Source organism: Vicugna pacos, chromosome 2, assembly GCF_048564905.1.
Source record: "Vicugna pacos chromosome 2, VicPac4, whole genome shotgun sequence".
NCBI lineage: Eukaryota > Metazoa > Chordata > Mammalia > Artiodactyla > Camelidae > Vicugna > Vicugna pacos.
The window spans coordinates 88,586,533-88,612,477 of NC_132988.1; the positions used below are offsets into that span (position 1 = coordinate 88,586,533).

Below are 25,945 nucleotides of genomic sequence, written 5' to 3' on the forward strand. Positions count from 1 at the left end.
AGAATGATGAGAACTGACTTTTAAGACTTTTTTTTTTTACTTTGTCTTGTTTATCAAACTCATTTTCCATAATAAACTCCCTAGACAAATAACTTGTGTTTAAATATTCTCAATATATTGAGAAAGCTGATGATCAGAGAAAATGTTTTTCTCCACGAATTTCTTGCAAGGAGCACATTTCTTCAACATGGTTCATACAATCGATGCTAATGTTCAATACGTTCATCTTTCCATTGCTCTCTGTCTCTGCATCTCTCTGCCTTTCTCTCTGTCTCTCTCTCCTTCTCCCCCCGCCGCCACACCTCTCCTTCCTTCCCTCTCATTTTTGTTCCTCCTGCTTCCAGATTTAAGGAAATAAAGCCCTAAGCTCAGCTTCTATGTATCATAGTAACCTTTGTTCTTTTCATTTTACTGTATTAATAGGAAACAGTCACTCCTTGCCAGGAATTATGAAACAGCAAATGCATTAAGTTTATTTGTTTGGTTTGTACAATATTTTAAAGCTTGCTACCATAATTTTAATTTCTTTTCTTTTGCATATTATGTTAACATTTATTTTTAGAGTGGGTACCCTAAAGTCTACTTTATTTACAGGCTTTATCTTAAAATAATACAGAATTTAGGTATTTTTTGATTCAACACCAGCAGAGAACAAAATTATAAATGAATGAGTGATATTGTCATCTCTATGCTTCTTTGATCCAGAATGCTCCTTTGCCCCATATATAGGAAGTTAAATGTTGCAGTTGATTCAAACATACCTTATGATATACATCTTTACCTCTTTAAAATCAAATTATTTAAGTTATATAGTACCTCCCAAGGTTTTTCAATAATGAACTCAAAGTTATTAGGCAACAGCTTTGGCTGTTTCATGTCTTAATATAAAATTTATTTATGCAAGGAGAGTGACAAATGTTATTGCTTTCCTAATATAAAAATACAGAAAAACAATGGGTATCTAAGAAAAAACAGTTCAGCACATATGGTGATAATTTAACAGGGCCTAAGATAACTTCAGAGGGGTAATATTTTTACTGTTTTAGAAGATTACATTCTAAAATTCTGTAGAGGTATATTTATTAGTTGAATGTTAAAAACCAAACTTCCCTTAAAGATACACACTCATCAACACATGTTCTCCTATAGTGTTTATATAGAGAGCTTATATTTAGAGAGAGGACAGCCTTTATTTTTCAGTTTGAAGAATTCTGTACAACTCTTCATCTATGCATCTTTCTCTTCTCTCTTTTTCTCTTACCTTTATTTTTTTAAAGTCAGAAGCCTAGAAAACATTAGATATAAATGCCTTAAGAAAGGGATAGGATCTTAAGTCAAAATTTTCCAAAATCCTATAAATGCAAATTGTATTTAAGAAAAGTACAATTTTCTCCCATATTGCTCTGATTCAGTAATCTGGGATGGGGAGCTAGAATCAGAATTTTGAAAATGCTCTTCAGAGTCTCATCAACCAATTTGGCAGCCACTAGCTGAAGCCACTTTCAAATATAAATTTAGCAGGAATTAGGTGGGATTAAATGAAAATAACAAAGACACCAATAGATTGGAAGTATTTTTATGAGGATGGGTCATGGGACAACACCATGCCCATCTTAGCCTTCATTCCTGTTTATGCTCAGAACGTTTCTTAAAAAGTTCATTCCTATTATTTTGTAACAGCCTCACGATCAATAATAGTCTCATGATCACCGCGTCTTAAAGCAGGGAAAGATCCGAATGATTATCCTGTGTAGTGCCCTCATTTTTCCATTGAGAGAAAGTAAAGAACCTGCTCAGCATTGTGCTGGTCACAGAACTGGAACTATGATATGATTTCCAGACTCAGTCCAACCAGTGTTCTTTAGATTACATCATATCTTCTCGCTACAACACACACTTTTGATGTGTTAGTATTTGTTTTGTTGACTGTCTGAAAACTGCTTAAAATTACATATACAATTAAAGACAATGCCCCATCCCTTATTCAGTATGTTACTTTTATGTTTCTTTTTTCAGTTCAAAGGCTTTAAATAATGTATTAAAAGTTCAGGTTTTAGAATGCCAATGAATTTGGACTAACATAAATTACTCTGCAGTATAATTAAAATGTAAAGGAGAGAAAACTTGTTAAATGCCTCCACTTTTGATATTTTGCTGTAATGGAAATCATGACAAATGTCTATAATGGGAACTGTGCAAACTGTGTGATAGGTTTTGGACTTTCTGGTAAGAGCATTCAGCTCTGTGATATGTACAATGTGATCCAACCTACGAGGTAAACATCAGAAGCCAGTACTTCAATAAAGTGCAAACAATGCTATTCTAGTAGTATATGGATAATGTCAGAAAATTCTGATTGCATTTTTGTGTTAAGATTTGGACTTGTAACAATGAGTGGACCACAGAATTGACTTACTTTTTAGAGATAAAGTTCTCTCTTTAATGTTAGTATTCAGCTGTGTTTGAAAGGTATAGCTATAAAGTTCTTTGGGGGTTTTGTATATTTGTATTCTTTTATTCCCTCTTCCCAGTCCTATATCTATCTACCTTACATATCAAGTTGATATGTTACAATTGATTGGTCAGTTTTAAATAACAGCTGTCAAAAACTCTCCCAGATATGGAATATCCTGTGTACTTGAGGAACGTACATTCCCTGACAGACAGAAAATTCACACATTTTTCATTATACGTGGCTTGAGTTCTTTTTCTTCCTCATCATGCCCTGTGTTTTACTACCTCTGTACTTCTCCCCCTCTCAGCATTTATTGACTGACCTCAATATTATCTGAGTGTTCGTATATTCTTTAAAATTCAGTTTAAATACAACTTCCATCATAAAGTCTTTTTTAATCTCCCATAGCTGAAAATAATCCCAACTGTTTCTATTTCTCTTTAACTTCACCTCCTGTAAGTTTTATTAATTTCCAATTTTGATTATGTATATATTCATAACAAGAAGTCTTCATTTTCATCTTTGTAAATCAAGAATAATATAGAAGTAATTCAAGCACTGAAAATATTTGTTAAAAAGTTAATTAATGACTGCACATGGGGTTATGTACCCTTGGCAATCTACATTTAGAGGCATAAAAATAGAACCCATGGGGTTGATAATTGAACCTAGGATTTATGTCTACTTTTGTATTATCTCTCAGTGAATTGCTGGTGACTTCAGTGATTTAAGTGCCTCACATAACCTATTCGTTTCTTATTTCTTTTTCCATTTGACAGATAGAGTAACACCAAGATTTTTACTTATCTTGTTGTGATAGTATCAAGAAGTTAGTGCTTTTACAATAATTGAGCAAAGAAGGGCAGAATCTTATGAACTCTTACCACTAAAGCTACTCGTGCTGGGAATTAGCTACACTTGAACATTTTCTCCACATGTTTATAGCCTTAGAATCCTATTTACTGCTAACCATTGACCCACCATACTATTTTGGCCATGTGAATTGATGGTTTAGGGAGAGATTAATGCCAAGGCGGAAAGACCAGCTCAGGATCAACCAAACATCATGACAAAATTATGTACTTACATTAATTACTTAGGTCTGCATTTTGCATGAAGTTTCTTCCATTATTAAGACAAAAATACTGAATTATACAGTGCTTTTAAATGTTAGACAAAATACATAACTGTACAGCTGACAGTAAATCAGGAAGACTACACTACACACACTTTTATCAATTATTCTTTGATTAATTGAGTTAGAAATCAGAATGGCTCACTTCTTCACCTTTATATTCACTAATGCTCTTTTCTGGACTAACTTTCAAGGAGACAAAGTTAGTTTCATAATGTACATTGGATTTTCAGCATTAAATGCACTGCTCCTCATCTTGAAATGTTTATCCTAGAAGCTATTGTTCTTGTTGTTCTGAGTGAATGGAAGTTCCTCTTCATGTTTCTTTTGCTCAGTTATTATGCAGGTAATTATAACCTCTCAATAGGAACATGAAGTACAAGGACACAGTTTGATCACTTACTGGAAATTACATTAATACAAATGAGCAAACAAAATTGGATTTTTCCATTACATATAAAATGGCACAAACTTTAATAACCTTCTTATCTCAACGAGGCATTTATTAAGGATTAGCCATTTAAAAGCACTTGGAAATATTAACCTCTGCAAAATGTTTGGGAAGGATAGATTATCAAGATGTATGCTCTGTATCTTTCCCTTCTTGAATTCAGGTTTAGGGAACTGTGAGCAGAAAAAAATTTCACAGTTTCCCCAAAATCTCTGCTTGGGAGAGTTTGGGACTTTGGAAACCGTGACTCATGCAACAGTGATTAGCACTTTTATAAACAGGCATGCTAAAGAAGATCACTGCTAAGAGGATTCACATCTGCTTGCTCTGTCCTCTCCTTAGACAAGTTAGTTCTCAAATGCCATCTTTAATGCCCTGTTAGGAATACTCAGTATACCTATGAAGTAGCTTGAGATTTCCTCTATCAACCACTATTGCATCTTTGCCAAGCCATAATCCTGGTGGGTATGTAAACTTCTTCCTTTATCTTAAGCAGTGTCTGCTGTTTGATTCCTTACAAAAGTACAATGTAATTCTGGTATACAATGTAGATTAAATACTCCTTGTAGGATCTACCATAGAATGAATGTGACCCTCCTTTCTATTTGTATTTACTATTAAAACCAGATACCATATCATTAACACAGGGTGCACTTTTAGACTCTCAATAGTTAATTATTTGTGTCAGTTGAAGAAGCTGCTTGGGCAAACCATAATTTATTCCAAAGAAAAGACATCTAGCCTGAGAAGCAGGAGTTCAGAATGGGGATTACAGATAACTGTTGTGAAGATGTCTAAGAATTTTCCCCAAGGTTCAGGGAGGAGGTAAACCAATGATATTATAAATGGGAGTCCACTGGCCCTCCTAAATGCATGCCCATATTACATACCACTCCATTAAAATTACTCAGCAAGATGATTAAGCACTTATAAAATAAATATTCTTCATTATTATATATTATGAGATGTTTTGCATTATGACTCAGTTTGAGTTACAAACAATTAGTACATCATCAAGGTTGTGGCTCTGGAATGTACAAGGCTTACATAGTTGCAACGGTACTTTCAGCCCAACTTCTAGAGCACAATTTGATTCTATGCCATCCCACACTAAGTTTTAATCGTCTCCCTCTCGAAGTTACTCTGGCAACCCATGGCGACCAAGACTACATGAAGATGGGGTCATGATGCAGTGTTTTTGTGCTCAAGGACTTCATGTCTTCACATCCATGCAAAACAATGAACGACACACAATAGATGTTAAACATGTAGGCGGATTATTGAATGATCACTAATTACATTATCATATGGACAAATTATCCATAAAAATTTAATAGATTTTAATCCCTTTATACAGTGTACTTCTCGTGCTCAAGTACATAATGTCTAGGCCTTTGTTGGATTTTAAATAATTACTAATAACTATATGGCTTTGGCAAATTACAACATTGTTCATCCAAAAGAGATAAAATGATAGTGTTTAAGGGTATTAACTTGTAAGGAGTATTAACTAAGCCATAAAGATCTAATGTACAGCATAATGAATATAGACAATAATATAATACTATAATTAGGTAATGTGATAAATATTTCTACAACACTAATCATATCACAATATATAAATATACCAAAGTAAAACACTATACAACTTAAACTTATACAATGTTATATGTTAAATTTACTCAATTAAAAAACTCATCAAAATAGATAAAATGAGGTTTTCCTCTCAATTGACTTTCTGTATTCCAGTTAGGTAAGCTAAAATTATAAATATCCTGCCTGGAAACTAGGATTTGATCCGCCTTCCCTATAAACAAGTTGACTCCTAATTTGTTTCCTTATTATTCTCTCTGCCATTTTTTAAAAATGATTTCATTCATTAGTCAAACTCCCAATTATACATCCACTTATTATATTAAATATTTCCCACCAGGTAAATTGGACAAGAGCTAGCATTACATCAAGAGTGAGCAACCAAACTCCCCACCACAAGTGACTCATATAAAACCTCGTGTTTTTCAACTTACTCTTTTCTTTCCCTTTTAGTATCAAAGTTGTGCCCTCACACACACATATATATATAATCATTTTCTTTTCTCAGTAGCATTGATTATGCATTCTTATTAATTCCATCAGATAAATTTTGATGCTTATAATATGGCAGGTGTTCTGTTAGTATATCAAGATGGGTTATATACCTGATCGCCTACTCCTAAGAACTCTCTCGTGACCGTGCAGTTTCCTGCTGACAGTCACTTGCTGAATTAGGGCAGAGCCTTTGCTCTGATTATGACCCTTAGCATGCCTTACTTTGACCACCATTATGTATGGTTGTTATACATGTAAATTTGGTATTCAGTCTGCAGTGCCTCAGTTTTTATATCATCTGCTCCATGATATAGGGAGAACTATTTCATGTCTCTATTAATAAGTGTTCATTGAGAATAAAGATTATTGTAGTACTTACTTCACAGATTATAGTAAGGATTTAATAACATGATACTTGCAAAATGCAACATAGTACTTGGCATATTGTAAGTCCTCAACAGGGCTTTATGTGTGTGCATGTGTGAGTGTGGTTGCTTTAACACATTTGAAAACAGTGGATCTAAATAATTGTAATTAATTTTTTGGACAAAGGACAAGGTAAGGGCTTTTAGATAATATGGTGAGTGTTTGTATCTTGATTTTGTAGTTTCTGATTTTTTTATGTGACTTAAGTACTCATAGATATTATGAAAGTAAATATAATTGTTAATCTTAAAATAATTGGCTTTCATATTTAATAACTACATCCTACATATTATAAAAATCTTGAAAACAATTTACTATATATAAACCACACTGGGTAGTGGTAATTACCAGAAATCTTGGATTTTAATTTACATGACTCATGTAAACAATAAAAAAGGAAGGTAAAAATAATGGTGTACATTTTTTTCTCCAAAAAGACTGAGCTTAAGTGCTGTTTACTTAAAACTTTAAAAAATAAAAATCTAAATTTCTGAAGAAAATGTCTAAAATAATGGCTTTACTATTCTGTCATTACTCTTCTTTTTATCTCTTAGGAATACACAATAGATATAATTTTTGCCCAAACCTGGTTTGATAGTCGATTAAAATTCAATAGTACCATGAAAGTGCTTATGCTTAACAGTAATATGGTTGGAAAAATTTGGATTCCGGACACTTTCTTCAGAAACTCAAGAAAATCTGATGCTCATTGGATAACAACTCCTAATCGTCTTCTTCGCATTTGGAATGATGGACGGGTTCTTTATACTCTAAGGTATGACTGTTAAAAAAATATACAGTTGCTTTAATTTATTTTCCATGCTAATATGTGATCAACTCTTAAATATACCTTTTTTCAAAATTGCAAAGGAAGAACTTCTTTTATATGCTAAAATCTAAAATAGTGAAATATTTTGGAAACAACTGTTTAAGCTCAGAGTTACTGGTATGTGAAAAGGACTAAAAGCAAAGAAGAAAAAATCCTTGATTTCCCTTCTTTGAAGGTGAAGAGGTTGTGGCATAACCTCCTGTTTTTTAACCTATAATGCAAATGACTGATGGAGATTTTATCTAATGAGTCCATTCTGCCATAACATTTTAAAATACTCTGATTTTTCAATGCTGTAGTAAAACATCCCTAAGAAAGGATTAAAGGTTGATGTAAGATTCAAGTTTATTTAACTCACTGTCTTGAACATATCTACTTATTAAGAAGCATATCCTTAATGGAAAGATTTTTATGATAAAGAGGGAAAAAATCACCATACTTAACCATGTACACTACGTCAATCTTCATGTGTATGTACATACATACGTGTTTGTTGAGATCCTGAAGTGTAAATTTTTAACAGTAAACACAGATCATACTTAGATTAATTGGGAGGCATCTTAGTTGATTGAAAAGAAAAATGTGAGAAGTTTCTTATTTATTTATGAATGTTATTATGTTACTATTTAAGATTTTGAGAACTCAAAATTATTCTTTCCAAGTACATCACATTCTATCATTGTCAGCCAAAATCATGTTTTAAAATTAGACAAAAGATTTTTAATGCTTGGAATTATTTCTTGTTATTTAATATTTATTTTTTCATCTGAATAGATTGACAATTAATGCAGAATGTTACCTTCAGCTTCATAACTTTCCTATGGATGAACATTCATGCCCATTGGAATTTTCAAGCTGTAAGTGATAAAATACTTGCTATTTTCATAGAACATTATAGTTTCTGATCTTGATTATTTAAAAATGTAAAATGAAATGAGATGAGCTACAATTTTTACAGTTTTCAGAAATGTGGGTTATGTCCAACTTTTAGATAAAATTACAAATGACATATTTGTTTCTTGCTTTTAAATTAAAAAGTGACAATAAATGCATAGTGAATGTATATATTTTATTATATCATTCTTTACAAATCAGTTTTATCCAAGTACCCTTTTGCTATTTTGATTAAATAAAGGACTATTGAAGATAGGTTTATGTTCAAATATTTTTACACTGCCATGAATAAAAAGCTGAGTCAAATTTTATTCATATTCCTGGAGGCCAGATTTAACTTTATTATTGGTGAAGAATATTTACTACATGAATAGCAAATATCTGAGAAGACTTTAATGAGGTGGAAAAACCAAGGTAGAAATAAGTTTATTTTATCCAAAAGAAGGAATGAAAGCCAGAGAAATGATTAGAGCAAAATAATTTGTATATAAAACTTAGCATTTTGTTCTAACGAAATAGTTACAATCTTTCTATATTAATATCAGTTTTATTTTGTATTTACTAACATATTTAGCTTTACATGTGTTTTTATAAAAATATTTTTTCTAGATAGTATCTAATTGAGCAAGTCTTGACAACATGTAAAACGACTTTAGAAAACAATATTGCCTATGTCCAGAATTATGTAATGCTATTTCCCTTTTTGAAATTCGTTTTTTTAGATATCACATTCTAGAATCTATTCACAGTAGATTATAAGAACTCATAAGTATTATCCTGCTTATTCACTTAACACATTCCCAAATATCTTCTGTTATCCCTTATTAACAATTTTGTCATTTCTTAATGATTTTTATCTCACTAAAACATCTTTTTAAATTCATAATCTAACATTTCATTGCTTTGACTTTCTAACATTGACTTCTCAGTGAATAAAATAGGCAAGTCACAACAAAGACTTGATTAATAGGAACATTCAAGGAATAACTGACATGCAAATATTTAAAGATTTAGCAATTATTGTACTCACCTCTAGATACCATGCCTAAATTCTTTGCGTGACATCTCTTTAGCTTTGATTGTCATTATTGGGAATTAATATTCTATCCCTGTCAGTGCAATTGGGTGTCACGGACATAAACATAATAATTATAGCTAAGTTTTTTCAGGCACTCTGTATGGGTCCAGCAGAGAATTAATCCTTCTCCATCTAATGTTAAACAACAAATATATTGGGAAGATTTCAATAAGGCTCCCATTTTAAAAGTAGATATCATGAGATTTAGAGTGGTTACATAATGAGCTCACTATTTTTAATTTGTGCCTACACTCCTATATGCTATAACTGTACTCTGTTGTGTCTATAATTACATTTAAAAAGAATGGGAAATATGGAAAAACAAGGTGTCTAAACCTTGAGAACAAGGGAGAGAAGACGGAGAAAGAAAGAAAAAGATCCTTAAACAGGCCAGCAAAGACAACAGCTATTTCATCACATGGCTGATAAGGGAGTTGATACACAGTTTTTGAACTTTCTCAAGGTGATAGTGAATTCCGTTTCTGTAATATGGTAAACCAACCCATTTGTGGAAAACAGTTTAAAATAGTTTATTATTAAAAACTTCTCAAAAACGTGGACGTGATCACTAGTAAGGAATTTTCAGCCACAAAAATTGATGTCAGAAATATGAATTTTGGAGCCAGTTTTGACCTGAGGACATTTGTCAAGCAAGATAAATTTGAGCTTTGATGTTTACAGCCTTGTGGAATAAAAATGTAATAAAACGTGATCTCTACGTACAGCTTAGGGTAACATGAAAGAGTGTCCCCCATACACACTCACACACATGTACATACAACCACTAAGGTCTAAAAGGAAATTTACCTCTGCAGTCAGCATACCAGGGTGAAATAACTCCTTGAGAGGATTTAATCACAAGCCCACCCCAACATGGATTGCCCAAATTTCCTTTGCTTGACTGGACCCAAAGGCCTTGTGGATTTCTGACATGTAGCAGAAACAAAAGCATATCCTTTTTGAAAGCATTCATTTCCATTCTAGACAGTGACAGAGAAGGCAAAGACAATTTAAACACAAATGACTAACAAATGTCTACTATCCAGAGTATATATAGAATTCAAACAAAAAAGAAAGATAAAAAAGAAAACCCAATAAAATAATGGGCAATTGAACAAATAGTTCTCTAGGGAAGAAATCCAACAATCTAATAAACACATGAAAAGATGTCTAGGTTTTATTTATAATCAGGAATAAGTGAAATAAAATTCTCTGTACAGACTAGTAAAAGTAAAGAAGGCTGCCAACATAAACTTTAATGTATATATCAATCTGCATGTACTTTCATACTCTGGCTATTGCGAGATGAGGTTAGTATACTCTCTATGGAAAAAAGATTGACATTGTCTCGTAAAATGGACATTATAAATAATCTATGACCCAGCTATTCCATGCTTAGATATGTATCCTAGAGGAACTTTTGCATATACATGCTTTGTGAGGCATATACAGTAATGTTATTTGCAGCAATATTAATAATAGCCAACAGGAAATGTTACAAGTGTCTACATAGTAAAACAATAGACTAAATTTAATACAGCTACATACAAGAGCATGGGTGACTATTACAAATATGATATTAAAAGAAGTAAGTTATAAAATAATGCATCCAGTATGGCAATAATCAAGTAGAGTTCAAAAAGAACCTAAACCAAGTCTTATTTTTCAGATGGGCTGTTTAGAATATCTGTAACAAAACACACGTCTTTTCCTGGATGCTAACAAGGTTTTATTTCTTGATTTGAGTGGTTACATTAATTATCATTAATCACTATATGATTATTCTTTAAGCTAAACATGTAAATTTTATGCAGCATTTTTCTATAGTTGACGTATAATAAAAAATGAAGAAGCATTTCAGAGAATTTAGATGATATTGATATTAAAACAGTAACAGATTTGGATCTGCTAATGTATATGTTTTAATTTTAATTTTAATTTTGTACCTAGATGGATACCCTAAGAATGAAATTGAGTATAAGTGGAAAAAGCCTTCTGTAGAAGTGGCTGATCCTAAATACTGGAGATTATATCAGTTTGCATTTGTAGGGTTACGGAACACAACTGAAATCTCTCACACAATCTCTGGTAAGAAGAAAACATAAGCCAGTGACTAATGCTATCATTAAATGGCGCTTGTATTTAAACCTATGATTTGGAATCTATACTTATAAGTATTTTACAGCTAAAAACAAAACTTTTTTTTTTCTTCCAGGAGATTATATAATCATGACAATTTTTTTTGACTTAAGCAGACGAATGGGATATTTCACTATTCAGACCTACATTCCATGTATTCTGACAGTTGTTCTTTCTTGGGTCTCTTTTTGGATCAATAAGGATGCAGTTCCTGCAAGAACATCATTGGGTATGACATGTAATATTATGCTTCAGTATCATAAGACTTTTAGTAACATTTTAACATGATGAAAGTTTACAGTTTAATATATTAGAAATATTCCTCCAGCTACAGTCAGGCAAAAATTGACAGATACTCTACTGCAACATGATGTTGAAATAAACATATGAAAAACAAGTAGGAAATAGAATCGTAAAGAGCTTGAAATTTCAGAAATGTTTTTAAAATAGGCCAAGGAAAGCATGAATAATCACCAAGAATTAATATATGAAAGGCATATATAATCCTAGGATGTTAAATTTGGTCAATATTTTCAATCACTTTTCAGCAAGATTTTATTTTATTTTTTAGCTGAATCACTAATAGCCAGTATTTGTTGACTGGTGTGTGCTTAGAAATTCCCTGCTCTTACAATGGTGTTAATGAACAGTCAGCTGTTCCAAAGGGCAGGTCGCTGAAAGGAACAAGAAGTTTCCAGGCTTCTGTAATCCATAAAATGTGTGATTAGTCTACGAATATTTTTGAGAGTTGCCTGTACAGTAACATTGATTAAAAGAGTAATTTGTAATTCATACATGATAAAGCAGACTTGTCCTTTCTTTCTTTAGCAATCTATTGTGATAATCAAAATCATGTAAGAAAACGTGTCTAATTACTATATATTTTTAAAAGAAAATGATAACCTAAAATCATGTATTGATATATAAAGACAACTTAATGATTAATTGATTCATTCCCGACAAAAGTGCAAGATATGAATCACACTACTAGTAACTGTGTCTTAAAAAACGTAAAGTTGGGACAGTTTCTGTTTTCAACAATAAAGAATCTTTCATGTGTTTTCTATGATAGCTGGTAAAGAACTCCATGTAATAAATATAATAAAATGCAAATCACATAAAAATGGCAAGATAAAATCTGAGGCACCTAGTTCTATCTTGGAAATGCAGTTCCTTGGGAGTCTAAATAGAGATGCAGACATTGCTAGGGGACAAAATGCACTCATATCAGAGTTTTGTTTCCCATGTTATTTCAAACTATTTTATGTTTCAAGGTAAATAAATTACTTTAGATTTTTTGTATGCTACAAAATACAAATATTTGCTTTACTTATTTTTCTTAAAGTGGATGCTTAGATTAAAAAGAAAGATTAAAAATCTTCTTTCTAACATTAGCATTTTGAATCTATAATTTCCCCTCTTAGGAATACTTTAGCTGCCTCTCACAAACATTTAATGTTAAATTCTTATTAAAATTCAGTTTGAAATATTTTATGATTTCCCTTTTGATTCTATTTTGACCAAAGGGTTATCTAAAAGGTCATTAAACAAATTTCAAATAAGGGAAGCCATTATTAATCTATATTATTTTTATTAATTTTTAATTTACTACCATTTTGGTCAGAAAATACACTTGGGAAACATTTTAGTCTTTTCAATTTTATTAAGATCTTGGTTAATGTTCTATATGCACTTGAACTTACTGTGTATTCTGTAGTTAGGTGTATTGCAAAATACAAATATGCTACAAAATTTAAATATTGTATTTTGTTTTCAAACATTATTCTCATATTTTTCCTCAAAGAGAATTTGAAAGGACTGTTTCTGCCGTTAGGATTACACAAAGCCAAAATTCTATGCCAGTGTCATGACAGAGAACAGCCAATTGTGGAATTATGGCTCTACATGAATCCATGTTTTTTAACATTGCTATAGCAACTGTAAAGATAAGCCATAGCCAGATCTAACTTAAGGACTATCTCTTACAATTGTGGGTCCTAAGTGGCTGGAGGATCAGGCTTTGTTTGTTTTTTTTTAAGTATACATGCATACATACGTCTCTGAAGGGCAGTTTTCTGAGCTCATTTATTCAATTATTATTATCGCATTCTCACAAACATTCATCAAATGCTTTCTGTGAAACAGGCAGTGTTCTAGGTGCCGCAGTGTGAACAGTGAACAAATATGGTAAAGTGCTCATGTCCATTTTAAAATATAAAACGTTTGAGCAGGGTGTGCAGGTAATGTACAAATATAAAAAGCATATAATAAAATGTCAGTAAGTAATAAAGGCTAGGAGGGAAAGCAAAATAAATGGCTAGAGAACGCCAGGGGGTGTGGGTGGATATACTGTTCGCTCGTTCATCTCATGGAGTCAGACTAGACCTCTCTGAGGAGTGGGCAGAGGCCTAGCGAAGTGTGGGAGGTAGCCTGTGGATATCCGCTAGAAGGAACCACAAGGTTCTGAAGAGGGATCTTCTTTGCTAACCATGCTTGAGGTTCAGAAAGAAGACAACTGTGTCTAGAAGTAGCCAAGTAGTGGTAGAAAATGAGATTGGAGAGATGGCCAGATGTTAGATCAGATGTCTTACTAGTGGGTCATTTTAAGGACTTTGGATTTTATTCCAAAGGTAATGGAAGGTAATGGAAGGTTACTGTAAGGTTTTGAGCAGGGGAAGCCATGGAAGAAATATCAATGAATCTTCTTAATATTTAAATGTGTTCTTACTTTCATGGACTCAGAGATATTTTAACAGAAAATCCACTACATTATTTTAAGCTAACTTCTGTGATAACAACTACTAAATTAAAGAAATAAATGTGTGGGAGCTAAGTTCTGCTGTAGTTTACCTTAATTTCTGAAATAGGAATGTAATAACATTTTAGTTAATTGAAATTTAATTTGATCATTGATAATGATATCAAAGAACACAGTGGCCTGAAGGTTTTTGGATGTTTTGTTTTGTTTACTTGAGAAGCCAAGAACACCTTGGGAAATCTGCCTTTGTCTGACTATGGGAATGTTATGATTTAATAAGTTACCAAAAAAAAAAATAGTGCATGTTCTACATTGGAAATTGACACAACATTGTAAACTGACTATAATTCAATAAAATAAATTTTTAAAAAATGAAGTAATAGAAGATTAAAAAAAAGATACAGAAAATCTGAATGAAATTACAACTACTTGACCTGATTGGTATTTATAAAACAATACACCTAACTACAGAATACACAGTAAGTTCAAGTGCATATATAACATTAACCAAGATCTTAATAAAATTGAAAAGACTAAAATGTTTCCCAAGTGTATTTTCTGACCAAAATGGTAGTAAATTAAAAATTAATAAAAATAATATAGATTAATAATGGCTTCCCTTATTTGAAATTTGTTTAATGACCTTTTAGATAACCCTTTGGTCAAAATAGAATCAAAAGGGAAATCATAAAATATTTCAAACTGAATTTTAATAAGAATTTAACATTAAATGTTTGTGAGAGGCAGCTAAAGTATTCCTAAGAGGGGAAATTATAGATTCAAAATGCTAATGTTAGAAAGAAGATTTTTAATCTTTCTTTTTAATCTAAGCATCCACTTTAAGAAAAATAAGTAAAGCAAATACCTTTTGTATAAATTTATTATACAATTTATTAAATTACTGTGCCACATTTTTTTAGATGAGAGGCACAGAAGAGTTGAGAAACCTCCTTGAGGTTATGGAGCTAATAGATTGGACATCAAAATTTGAATCTAAATTTGCCTACATGACTTCCAAATCATCATACCTGTATCATCTTTTTTTTCAATCCTGAGTGATGATGAAAATAAAAAGATGGAAATGTGAAAGGAATTATTATTAAGGCATGTTTCAATGTAGACATGAGGGAAAGAGATGGCTATTGCCTTCACCATACCAAAGACATCCTTTCTATTTTTTTCTCAACCCGAATATTTGGCTCTATAAATATTCAGCCAAATTAAGAATCATTTGGCATTATGAGAGTAAACAATTCCACTCATGGTGTCTTATTTCATGAGAGAAAGAATGAGAATGAAGGCAGTTTAGATAGGAAGAGATATAGTCTGGACAGCTGTGAGTTAGGGGGCCTAAAATTTAGCCTCCACCTCCCTTAGGTAAGAACCATCAAGAAGGTCATGGATAAAGAGAAACAGACACCCCCAAAAATCTACACAACACACCTGGGGTCCAGGAGGCTATCCCAATTTTATACATTCAATCCTTCAAAATATGAAGTTTTAATCTGTGCTTCAAAAGTATTCCCTTGATACCATTTTGCCTGTTTTCTTTACTGAAACTTCAAGACTAGAAAATAGATTTACTTCAAGTTATAAAACATACTATACTAGTTTGGATTAATTTTAACTGTGTGGCAGGAAACCTAAAATCACTGTAGATTAAACTAGGTAGAGGTCTAGGATGGGTTCTGATGCTCTGGCCATTGTATTCCAGCAGAAACAATGAAGAAGGAAAGAAAGGTATTGCCTGTCTCTTTAATGGCATCTTTTGGTCATTAATACCCTTTGCCTATTCTTCTTGGTGAGATCTCAGTCTGTGGCCACATATAGCTGAAAGCAGCTGGCAATTATAGTTGTTCTTCCAGGCAGGCACAGACCAGCTGAAAATTGGATGGTGTATTATTATGGAGGAAGGGAAGGGTGGGTATGGGGTGTCAACTATTTGCAGTCCAAAGAATTTAGATGATTAAAACTCACAGATGCAAAGAACACGTTGAACACAATGTCGCTATGGTTACCAGAATTTTTTTTCTGTAAATCACAGGTAATCACATTCTTTTGTTTCCATTGTTTATTTCCACTCACAATATTGCCAAGCCAGCTGGAAGGGTAAAAACAGTCTATGTTATTTTTCATCATCTGTGTCCCTTCCCCTCCTTCCACAGGTATCACTACAGTGCTGACTATGACTACGCTGAGCACAATTGCCAGGAAGTCCTTACCCAAGGTTTCCTATGTGACTGCGATGGATCTCTTTGTTTCTGTTTGTTTCATTTTTGTTTTTGCAGCTTTGATGGAATATGGCACCTTGCATTATTTTACCAGCAACAAAAAAGGAAAAACTACTAGAGAAAGAAAGCTAAAAAATAAGGCCACGGTATGTTAAAAAAAAAATCCTCTCTTTTATTACTGTAAGAGATACTCTTTTGAGTTCTCATGTTATACTTTTTTAGACTGATATAGATGCTTGAGGTACCCTGACAAAACATAAATCATATTAAGATCAAACTCGGGTACTGAACATTGCCCACCTACAAAAGTTTACTTACATTTTTCCCTAGAAAAGAGTCTTGGATCACCTTTATGAAGAGTGGTTTCTCACACTATGAAATTTTCCCTAAGTGGTAAATTCTTTGTATCTGAAAAATTATTTTAAATCCCCCTTTGAATCTATTTTTGTGTTAGGATTTGGATTTCTAACAGGGGTGCCCCACAAATTTAGCTAAATTTTTAGAAATAAAGATCCCTCTTTAGTGTTAGTGTTCAGCTGTGTTTGAGAGACATAGCTTTCTGTGTCATAGAAAAGACATCTTTTTGGCTTTTGTATATTTCTATTCTCTTACTCCCCTTTCCCAAGCATATACCTACCTTAACTTATCAAGTTGATAAATTAGAATTAATTCTACTGGTTCTAAAATACTTTAATATTGGATAATTAACCATAATTCTTTTTATAATGGCAATTATAAGAAACTTAAAGTAATATATAACACTTACTGGGCATGCCAGAAACTCCTCTAAGCATTTACATGCATGATTTAATTTATGCTTGTAGATACAATTTCAGTAATTTGCACAAGGACAGCATTAGGAAGTGAAGGACCCAAGACTCAAACTCAGATCTTTTTTAGTGCCAGAGTTCAAGTTTGTAATCCTTCCTTATGTTGCCTGTTCTCATAAGACTCAGAAAAATAAACATCTGTTTCTCCAGAATTGACAAAAAAGACACTTCATTGCTGATTCCAGTAAATGTTTTCAAAGAAAATTTGTTCCAAAATGTCTTTAAACATGAAAACTGTATAAAGCAGTTACGCATGGGTGCAAGCTTGTAAGCCTACCATGGTGTGTATATAATGAAGCTTGGAGATTTCCATGTTCTAACTTTGTAAGTTCTAGGAATCAATGTTTTTTCTACCTTTTCCCATTTCTCATTAGTTTATTTATAAAACTTTGCCATATTTTAAAATTATATTTTACTTTTTATGTTATACTCCAAGGACTTGCAATTTGTTTTCAGAGTCCCACAATATACTAAGAAAGAGCACACTGTTGGTGATAGGCATTTGAGAACATACATTGTAGAATCAGTCTGTGACTCTCTCAGCATCACATGATTTTAGCTTATCTACAGGACATGCTATGGCCTCTGAATGAACAAAGCATCAGGGGGCAACAATTTCAACCTTAATATCCATTTGCTTAATTTTTAGTTAAAGAAAAACAGACATTTGCTATACTGTCTTCCGTTAATCAAAGCCAGGCATCCTCTCTGGATTTTCCACTTCATCATTTCCTCATCCACAGCTCTGTTCAATTGCTACCTTGACTTTTTATTTTGGGAAACTGTGAATGAAAGTATTTAGAATAATACTAATTAACATTATAAGCCAGGCAATGTACAATCTCACATGGATTCTCGAATTTCATTCTAAGAATATGTAATAGGGGTACTAATATTATCTAAGTCCATTCAACCAATAAGTGGCTATTGTAGGACTGCAGATAATCATTTTGACTCCAGATCTGTCTCTCAACCACATTACCAGACATCTCATTTACTCAGGAAGCAGAAACATTGGAGTGCAAACTTTAAAATTATGATGTTCATTTAATCATTTGTTTATCAAATACTAGTTAAAGATACTCATGTTCTAGATATTGTTCTAGAATAGTTATCCAAGAAAAACATCTGTATATTGAGTATTTAAATTTTAGCATCAAGCCCAGGAAGCAAAATACTAAAGACGAAAAATTAAGGAATAAAAAATTAAATAAGTGCTTTGAAGCACTAAACTGCAAAATATCAAAAAGTTAAACTGACATGTAATTGACTACCTGGGTACAAAAAATATATATTTTATTTAGAGCCATCCAAAATAAAATTCTGTAGTCTGTTCTTTCTATTCAGTTATATGCTTCATGAGCTCCTTCAGTACTAAATGACACTTGGAGTGAAAAACTAGATCAGTAATCAGATCTGACTCCCTGCCTAGCTCAGTGTGCAGCCATATGGTCTTGCTAATCAGGTAAATCAGAACACACTTTTATGAAGAATAGACAACTCTGCTTGCTGTTGTCTCAAAATGTTCCATTTAAGGGCTTCGTAGGATCTGTCTTTTTCTTCCGCTCTGCCCAGGAGAATCAAATGCAAGTCTAGACCCAGAAATCTTGCAGCATCTTGCCTTTATACCTGTTTCAATTGTTTGTGAGTTTACCTTCCTTTCTCTTTCTCTCGCTCTCTTTCTCCTTCCATCTCCCCACTTTACTTTTCAGGCTTAAAATTCTGAATGATTTGAAATCCAACGTTTCCCTTTGCTTCACCAAATTATTTATGACAATAGGCCAGGACCAAAGAACTTGCTTTCAAAGTCACTGAAAGTTCAGCATATCAGTTATTAAATGAAACTAAAATCCCCATCTTGACATCTCTTTGACAGCTTAGCTGAGAGTCCCAGAAAATCCCAATTTATTTTACTTAGGAAGACATGATATTTGAACACAATAGATTTTTAGCTTCCATGACCCCTCTAAGAAAAACATAACTTAATACAGATGCTTTCTACTTTACTTTCCACATTTGGCCTTTCCTCTCTCTTTCCCTTTCTTGCCCTTTCTCCCTCTCACTCTCCTTTTTTCTCCCCTTCCCTTCCCTCCTACTTTCCTTCTTCCCCCTTCCCTCCTTCCTCCTTCCTTTCATTCTTCCTTTCTTCCTTCTGCCCTTCTCTTATGTCCGTATTTCTTTCTTTCTTCTTTATTTTTATTATTGTGAATGTCAGTAACATTTTAACTTGGCCCATATTACCATCCAAAACATTTTGTTTTGTTTTTATTTCTACTCACTGAGAATATGATTCAGATGTTTTTGTGTCAATAACTTATTTTCAAGAAAATCTAGTAAGTTAACTATGTTGAAGTATAGAATCAAGATCCTTTATTAAACAGGTAAAGATCACAGAAAAGCAATAGCAGGAAACCAGCCAACTAAAAAGGGTATTTCACGTTGAAACACAAATATTCAGCCCATAAATAAGAAATCTCAGAAAACCATGTTATATCTATATGAGGGACCTGATATACCCATTTGAGGATAGAATTTGCTTATTTGTTATCTCTCAATTGGTTAGAATATTAAGCAACAGAAGTTTATTTCACTAACCTTGGATAAGACACTTTGAAGAGAGTAACAATAGAATGTGTTCTCTGCATTCAGGGATCTTTAAATCTAATTGTAGAAAAACACGTTAGAAATGTAAACATAAGATAATAAAGTATAAGACAAATAACAGTTCAATATAAAAATCAAAAGTAAACAAAGGATATTAGCAATTAGGTAACTGGTTTCAAATACTTCTTCAGTCACAGAATATTTTCTATGATATAAGTTAAAAATATTTTAAAAGATGTTCTTATTGAATGAGAGACAGGTACGACAAGGCTGACCTAAGTGGCCTATCCTTTGCACTGAGGAAATTTGGAGACATCATGTAACATGGCCTGTGATACACTGACTTATTAGCAAGCACATCACGTTGAGAAGAGGCTCTGTAAACATAAGCCACAGTGGAGCAGGTAGCCTTCTTCCATTTCAGGTGTAAATAACATATTCAAAATGTATGTAAACTAAATCTTCCAAAAGTAATGTGATAGAGAAAATTACAGAGAAAGTGTGACAATGTTGCACTAGTTCTTTGGAGAATAAGTTGCAGTTTTCAGGAGAAGAGATTAGAAAGAGTAAGACAGAAGAAACCAGGTGAGCCAAGTCGAGGCGACTTCACGTATGAGAATAAAAAGTAGATTGGTATTTTTCACAAGCTGCTGGTCTAATACAACAGCTAGCCACTAGCCACATGGCTAGGCTGATTTAAATTAATTAAAATAAAGCAAAATTTAAAATTCAGTACTTCAGTAGCATTAGTCACATTTCAAGTGCTACCTGTAACTAGTGGGCAATACTGATACAGAGTATTTCTATCATTGCAGAAACTTCTATTGGATAGTGCTGGTTTAGCAAATAGAAATATTAGGAAAGAAAATAATCCAGGTTGAGGGTAGAAAAGTGGTTTATGGCCAAGATATGGAGAGTCTCCTGAGTCACGTCAAGAAATTTAGATTTGGCCCTATCAGCACTGTTAAGTCATGCATGTTTTTAAGCAAGATGGCATATTTGTATCTGTTTTTGAAAGACAGTTATTGGTAGTATAGAGTACATACCTGAATGACAAAATAATCAGTGAGATAAACTTAAAGACTATTGCAATAGCTCAAGAAGCAATATATTACTGAGAGTTGAACTAAGGTATCAGAATGGAGATAATGTATAGAAGGATTTTTGTTATTGTTTTTGTTTGTTTTTTGTTTTTGCCCACAATCCCGAACCCATAGCACTTTCTCCACAAAGGAAAGATCTTATTTTCAGTCAGTGCATATGTATATGAATAAACATTCTTATACCTTTCAGAGCACAAAAATAATGAAAAGCTGCATCAATACAAAATTTCACAAATTATAAACTTTCTTTCCTGTAATGTTATTTGGCAAAGCTCCCAGGAAGGATTATTAGATATTGGTGAAATGTGAAATACATCAAGAAAGTTACTTGTGCGTTGTTGAAACAAATTAAATTACACAATATATAAATGTACAAGTGAAGAATAAAATTCTCTGCTCCACAACTTTGGTCCCAACCCTCAGAATTAGTTGTATTTCTTTTCTTTTCTTTCCTTCTTTTTTCTTTTCTTTTTCTTTTACTTTTTTTTTTTTTACTTTCCTCTGATAATTATTTCCATTAACTTCTAATTTCTGAAATACAAAAACTGAGACCTCAGCATCACCCAAATCCACCTCATATCTGTTTTTAACACTGATGTGGATTTTGTAATTTTTGAAATCCTGACTGATACTTGACTAGGATTTTGTGAAAGTGAAGTGGAGAACACCTATGCTTAGTGTGGCATTCTCATGTGCAACATTTTAAATTATAAATTTAAAATAATAATGTTAGTATTTCATAGTATCAATAACATGGCCTAATAGTGTTTGCTAATCATATTGCTAACACATAATACATTATTAATGGTATCAGTATATAATCTAAATAGTAATTATAGTATTCTATAAATGCATACATAAATATACTTTGTACATAAATGTTTTATTTACTATTTATTTGATATTAGTATGTCTTGGCATTTAGAATATATTTTATGTGCTTAACTATATGATTAATCTATAAGTAGTAGAATATTTAAGCTATAACCAGACACATACATATCTTTAATAGGGGAAATGGGATTGATGTCTCAAAATGTTAAGTTCAGCTATATGTTTAGTGACTTTTTGAAATAACAAAAAAAATGGCATATTCTCAGAACTATTCTCAGAACTACATCATTTGAAGTAAAAGAAAATTCTATTCCATTGTGCTGTTTCTTTTTTATCATTTAAACAGATTTATTTTATTTATACAATGTTTGCTATTTTGGGGGCAGCAGGATCTTTATCTGAGAAATTATAAGGTGGGTTATATAGTTGTACTTCAGAAAAGTGAGGTTTGCAATGTGTACAGTCTTCCAATCAATTTGTCAGTGGTTTCCAGGTCACAAATCTATGTATCAAAACTATTTTACTGGTAATGTGTCAGCTCTTTGGCTATTTTTCTTAGCACATAAAATTGATTTTTAGTCATATTCATCATTCAATGAAGCGTAGGTTCTTTGAATTTATGAATTTGTGGTGTTTTGGAGGAAGCAGCAGGAAACTAGAAAAGCATCAATCTAAAGGGTCACTGCAGTAGACACTCTCCATGATTTTAAGCACCAGAGATTAGTCCATTTTTTAAATGTCCACTTGCAGATTTTTTCCATTTTTGTGCACTTTAATCTTTAGTTATCTCTCTTATGTACAATTGCTCTCTTCCATCAAATAACCATCTTTCCACTTATATAAGGCAGTTCTGAGTGATATATGGAATGGATTTTATGCCTTATCATCTTGAAATTACCAACTAACAAACTGGTATTTTAACCAGTTTCACTCCGATTAACATTAAAACATAGGTTATAAACATAGTAAGTGACAAGAAAATGAATACCAATTTGTCTCATTTCTGTACATAATTTTAGTGCTCCACTAAAATTAGGAGTCTAGTCAAGTATCCCCAAGTATGAACCTCAAAAGATGTTATTAACATTTAATAATATACTGCCTCTGTTTTTTTTTTTTTTTAAATGCTGCATCCAGGCAAGGGGAGTCATGAATTTATTTGTGTTTAAGGCATTGCTTCTTATCTTCAGGCTGCATATTTTGTTTCTAATATGGATATTACAACTTGTATGATGCATTTAGCTTTTTAAAATATCACTGTGATTTTTTTGCTTCTTTTTCTATCTACTTAAGGTTTAATATTTAGTGGTTTAGATTTTGTATTTCTTACAAATAAAATGGGTTTAAATATAGGTCCAAATTTTGAGAAATTCTCATTTTTGTGTGTTTAATTTTCTAGCTCTTTCTCATACAATGTTTAATTTTCATGGCTTTGAGATGTATTTATTTCAAAATTTAACATGAAAAAATTTCATAAACATTTTCATTAGAATTTAAGGTCAGGTTAAAACTATTGTTTTAATTTCAGCATTGTATTCAGTGTTTAGATCATAAAACCACTGACTTATTTATAAATTGTGAGATTCACATCTTAAAGTAACCCCTGAAATACCTGGAAGTCCTAAGAGATGAAGAGTTACTAAAATGGCAATCTTCATTCATATTTTACTTGCCATTTTATTCATGTGTTCATTAATGTATTTCTTTCCAGTAACATTTTCATAAGGTCCAAGTTTCTGTTGTTGTTATTATTGTTTGCTTTAGCACATATTTTATAGCCAATTTTGATATATCCTCTTCAGGAATCAATAGTAGCAGCGGCAATTACAACAACAATAAATGCTATTGATTGGCAGCTAAATACGTGCTATGTTTCAAATATTTTGCTTGGTGCTTTATGTATATCATCTCATTTAATCATCAAACAGTCTGTGTATATGGTACAGCAAAAGAGCAGTGACTTCCTGTTCAAAGTTGCAGGACTCTACTGGGCAGAGCTGGAATTACAGCCTAAGTGATGGCTTTAATAGTCCAACATATCCAGACTCCAAAATGATGGCTTTAATATTCCACAGTATCCTGGCCATGCTTCAATTTTTATATTTTTATATAAATTACAGCCTAAGTGATGGCTTTAATAGTCCAACATATCCAGACTCCAAAATGATGGCTTTAATATTCCACAGTATCCTGGCCATGCTTCAATTTTTATATTTTATTTTTTATATTTTATATTTATATTTAATTTTATAAAAATTATTCTTATTATTTAAGTTTTATTTAAAACCTAGTACCATAAAGACTTAATTTGACATGAGTCCCAAATAATTCTGATAGTAACAATAGCTATTATTACTGGGCAAGACATAGCACTGATCATTTTACATGTTATGAAACTTACTCATCACAACCATCACAAAAATCAGGTGCTAAAATCATTTCAGCTATGAAGACAACTACATTGGTAGAATGAGCAGAATTGTGAACACCAGTTGTTCCCAAATTTGAGTTTTTAACTCCTGCACATTCTTTCTCCCAAATACGTGGCCTTGCCCTTATCCACGACTGCAAACCTCATATCATTTTGATTCATTCACAGCTTCTCAAAGTGTTCAGCTTTATCAAAATATCATCTTTACTATCTATCCTTGCTATTACTAAAATAAAGTGCAGAATGTAACCATAGCAAACCAACAGATATTTAGAGCACTGTAAATGTTACACTGTAAAATATCATAAAAATATATAGTTTATTCTCATTTTAAAATAGGATTCATGGTTAACTATATTTTAATAGATCAACTTTCTAAATGTATAAAATATGTTTCCTTTCTGAGTGTTTTTTTCCTGCAAAATCTTTGTAATGTAAAATAATGTTATGTGATACAAAGTAAATCATGGTTTAAAACCATGTTAGGACTGAATATTTGTCTGATTTGTTTGATATTTGTTTTGAATATTTGGAGAAAATAAGATTATTTTTATTTCTTATCAGTCTTTTAGAGTTTGCCTTGAGGGGACAGGTTGATCTTTTTTAATGCTGGATTTGTTTTTTCCTCAAAACTCATTCATTGTTTTACTCAGATGTCATCTGGACTCCATCCTGGATCTACTCTGATTCCAATGAATAGCATTGCTCTGCCCCAAGGGGAGGATGATTATGGGTATCAGTGTCTGGAGGGCAAAGATTGTGCCAGTTTCTTCTGTTGCTTTGAAGACTGCAGAACGGGCTCATGGAGGGAAGGAAGGATACACATTCGCATTGCCAAAATCGATTCCTATTCTCGAATATTTTTCCCAACGGCTTTTGCCTTGTTTAATCTGGTTTACTGGGTTGGTTATCTTTACTTATAAATTCTACTCACTAGGCAACAATCGTATGTCTGACTAAAGCCAGTGTAGTCTGCTGGACTTCAATAACATGAAGTTTAAATTCAAAATGCAGAGAAACCAGTGGTTAAAATATGAAGTTATTTTAACTATTTTAAGGCTTTCATAGGTAAATAAAGTAACAGCTTTCAGATTAATTTACTTAAATTTATGTAAGATGGATTAGTTGGAAAATCCAGTATATTAAAATAGTATTATATATTTGTACTTTAATTTTCTTTATTTTTGCACATATTAGGCTTTTGAATTTATAAGTTCTGTGATTCATATTTCAAAGACGAATTAATTTTAATACACATTTTATTATTTAAATATAATCTGTCATTTGTTTGTAATGGTAGCCTACTCTAATGTGTAATATTTATGTAATAATTTTTTGCCTAGAAAATATTGCTAATTTGATTTTTTTTTTCCTTTTTATTTGTGTGCTCTGTTTGGAATAGAGCTAGTTGAAAATATAAAGCCACAATTTCCTTTTATTGATTTCTAAGAAGTCTTACTCCCAAGAAGAAATTAATTTATTTCTAAATTGTTTATTAATTAAAGAAGAAAAGGTCAGTTTTTACCTCATCTTTAATCCAGTTTATTTTCTGCTAAAATATTAAATAGAACTGGTTACAGATTTGGTGATTCTCAAACCTGAATGGAGATCATCAAACTCGTTTATTTTAAATACAAGATAAAAAAATAAGAAAGGATG

The 25,945-nt window shown here is 32.1% G+C and overlaps 1 protein-coding gene across 3 annotated transcripts in view; it reads left to right on the top strand.

The window, feature by feature from the left end:
* Positions 1–25,425, top strand: part of GABRG1 (gamma-aminobutyric acid type A receptor subunit gamma1) — a 61,371-nt gene extending 35,946 nt beyond the window's left edge. Inside the window, exons 5-10 of one of the 3 annotated variants that reach the window (XM_006198094.3) lie at positions 7,110–7,330; positions 8,159–8,241; positions 11,307–11,444; positions 11,572–11,724; positions 16,419–16,630; positions 24,940–25,425. In XM_006198094.3, the coding sequence (XP_006198156.1) occupies positions 7,110–7,330; positions 8,159–8,241; positions 11,307–11,444; positions 11,572–11,724; positions 16,419–16,630; positions 24,940–25,209 (1,077 nt within the window). In that variant the 3' untranslated portion in view covers positions 25,210–25,425. Of the gene's footprint in view, positions 1–7,109; positions 7,331–8,158; positions 8,242–11,306; positions 11,445–11,571; positions 11,725–16,418; positions 16,631–17,308; positions 17,370–24,939 lie in introns of those variants that run through there. The other 2 variants (XM_072973736.1, XM_072973726.1) reach the window with 2 other exon arrangements.
* Positions 25,426–25,945: the final 520 nt, after the last annotated feature.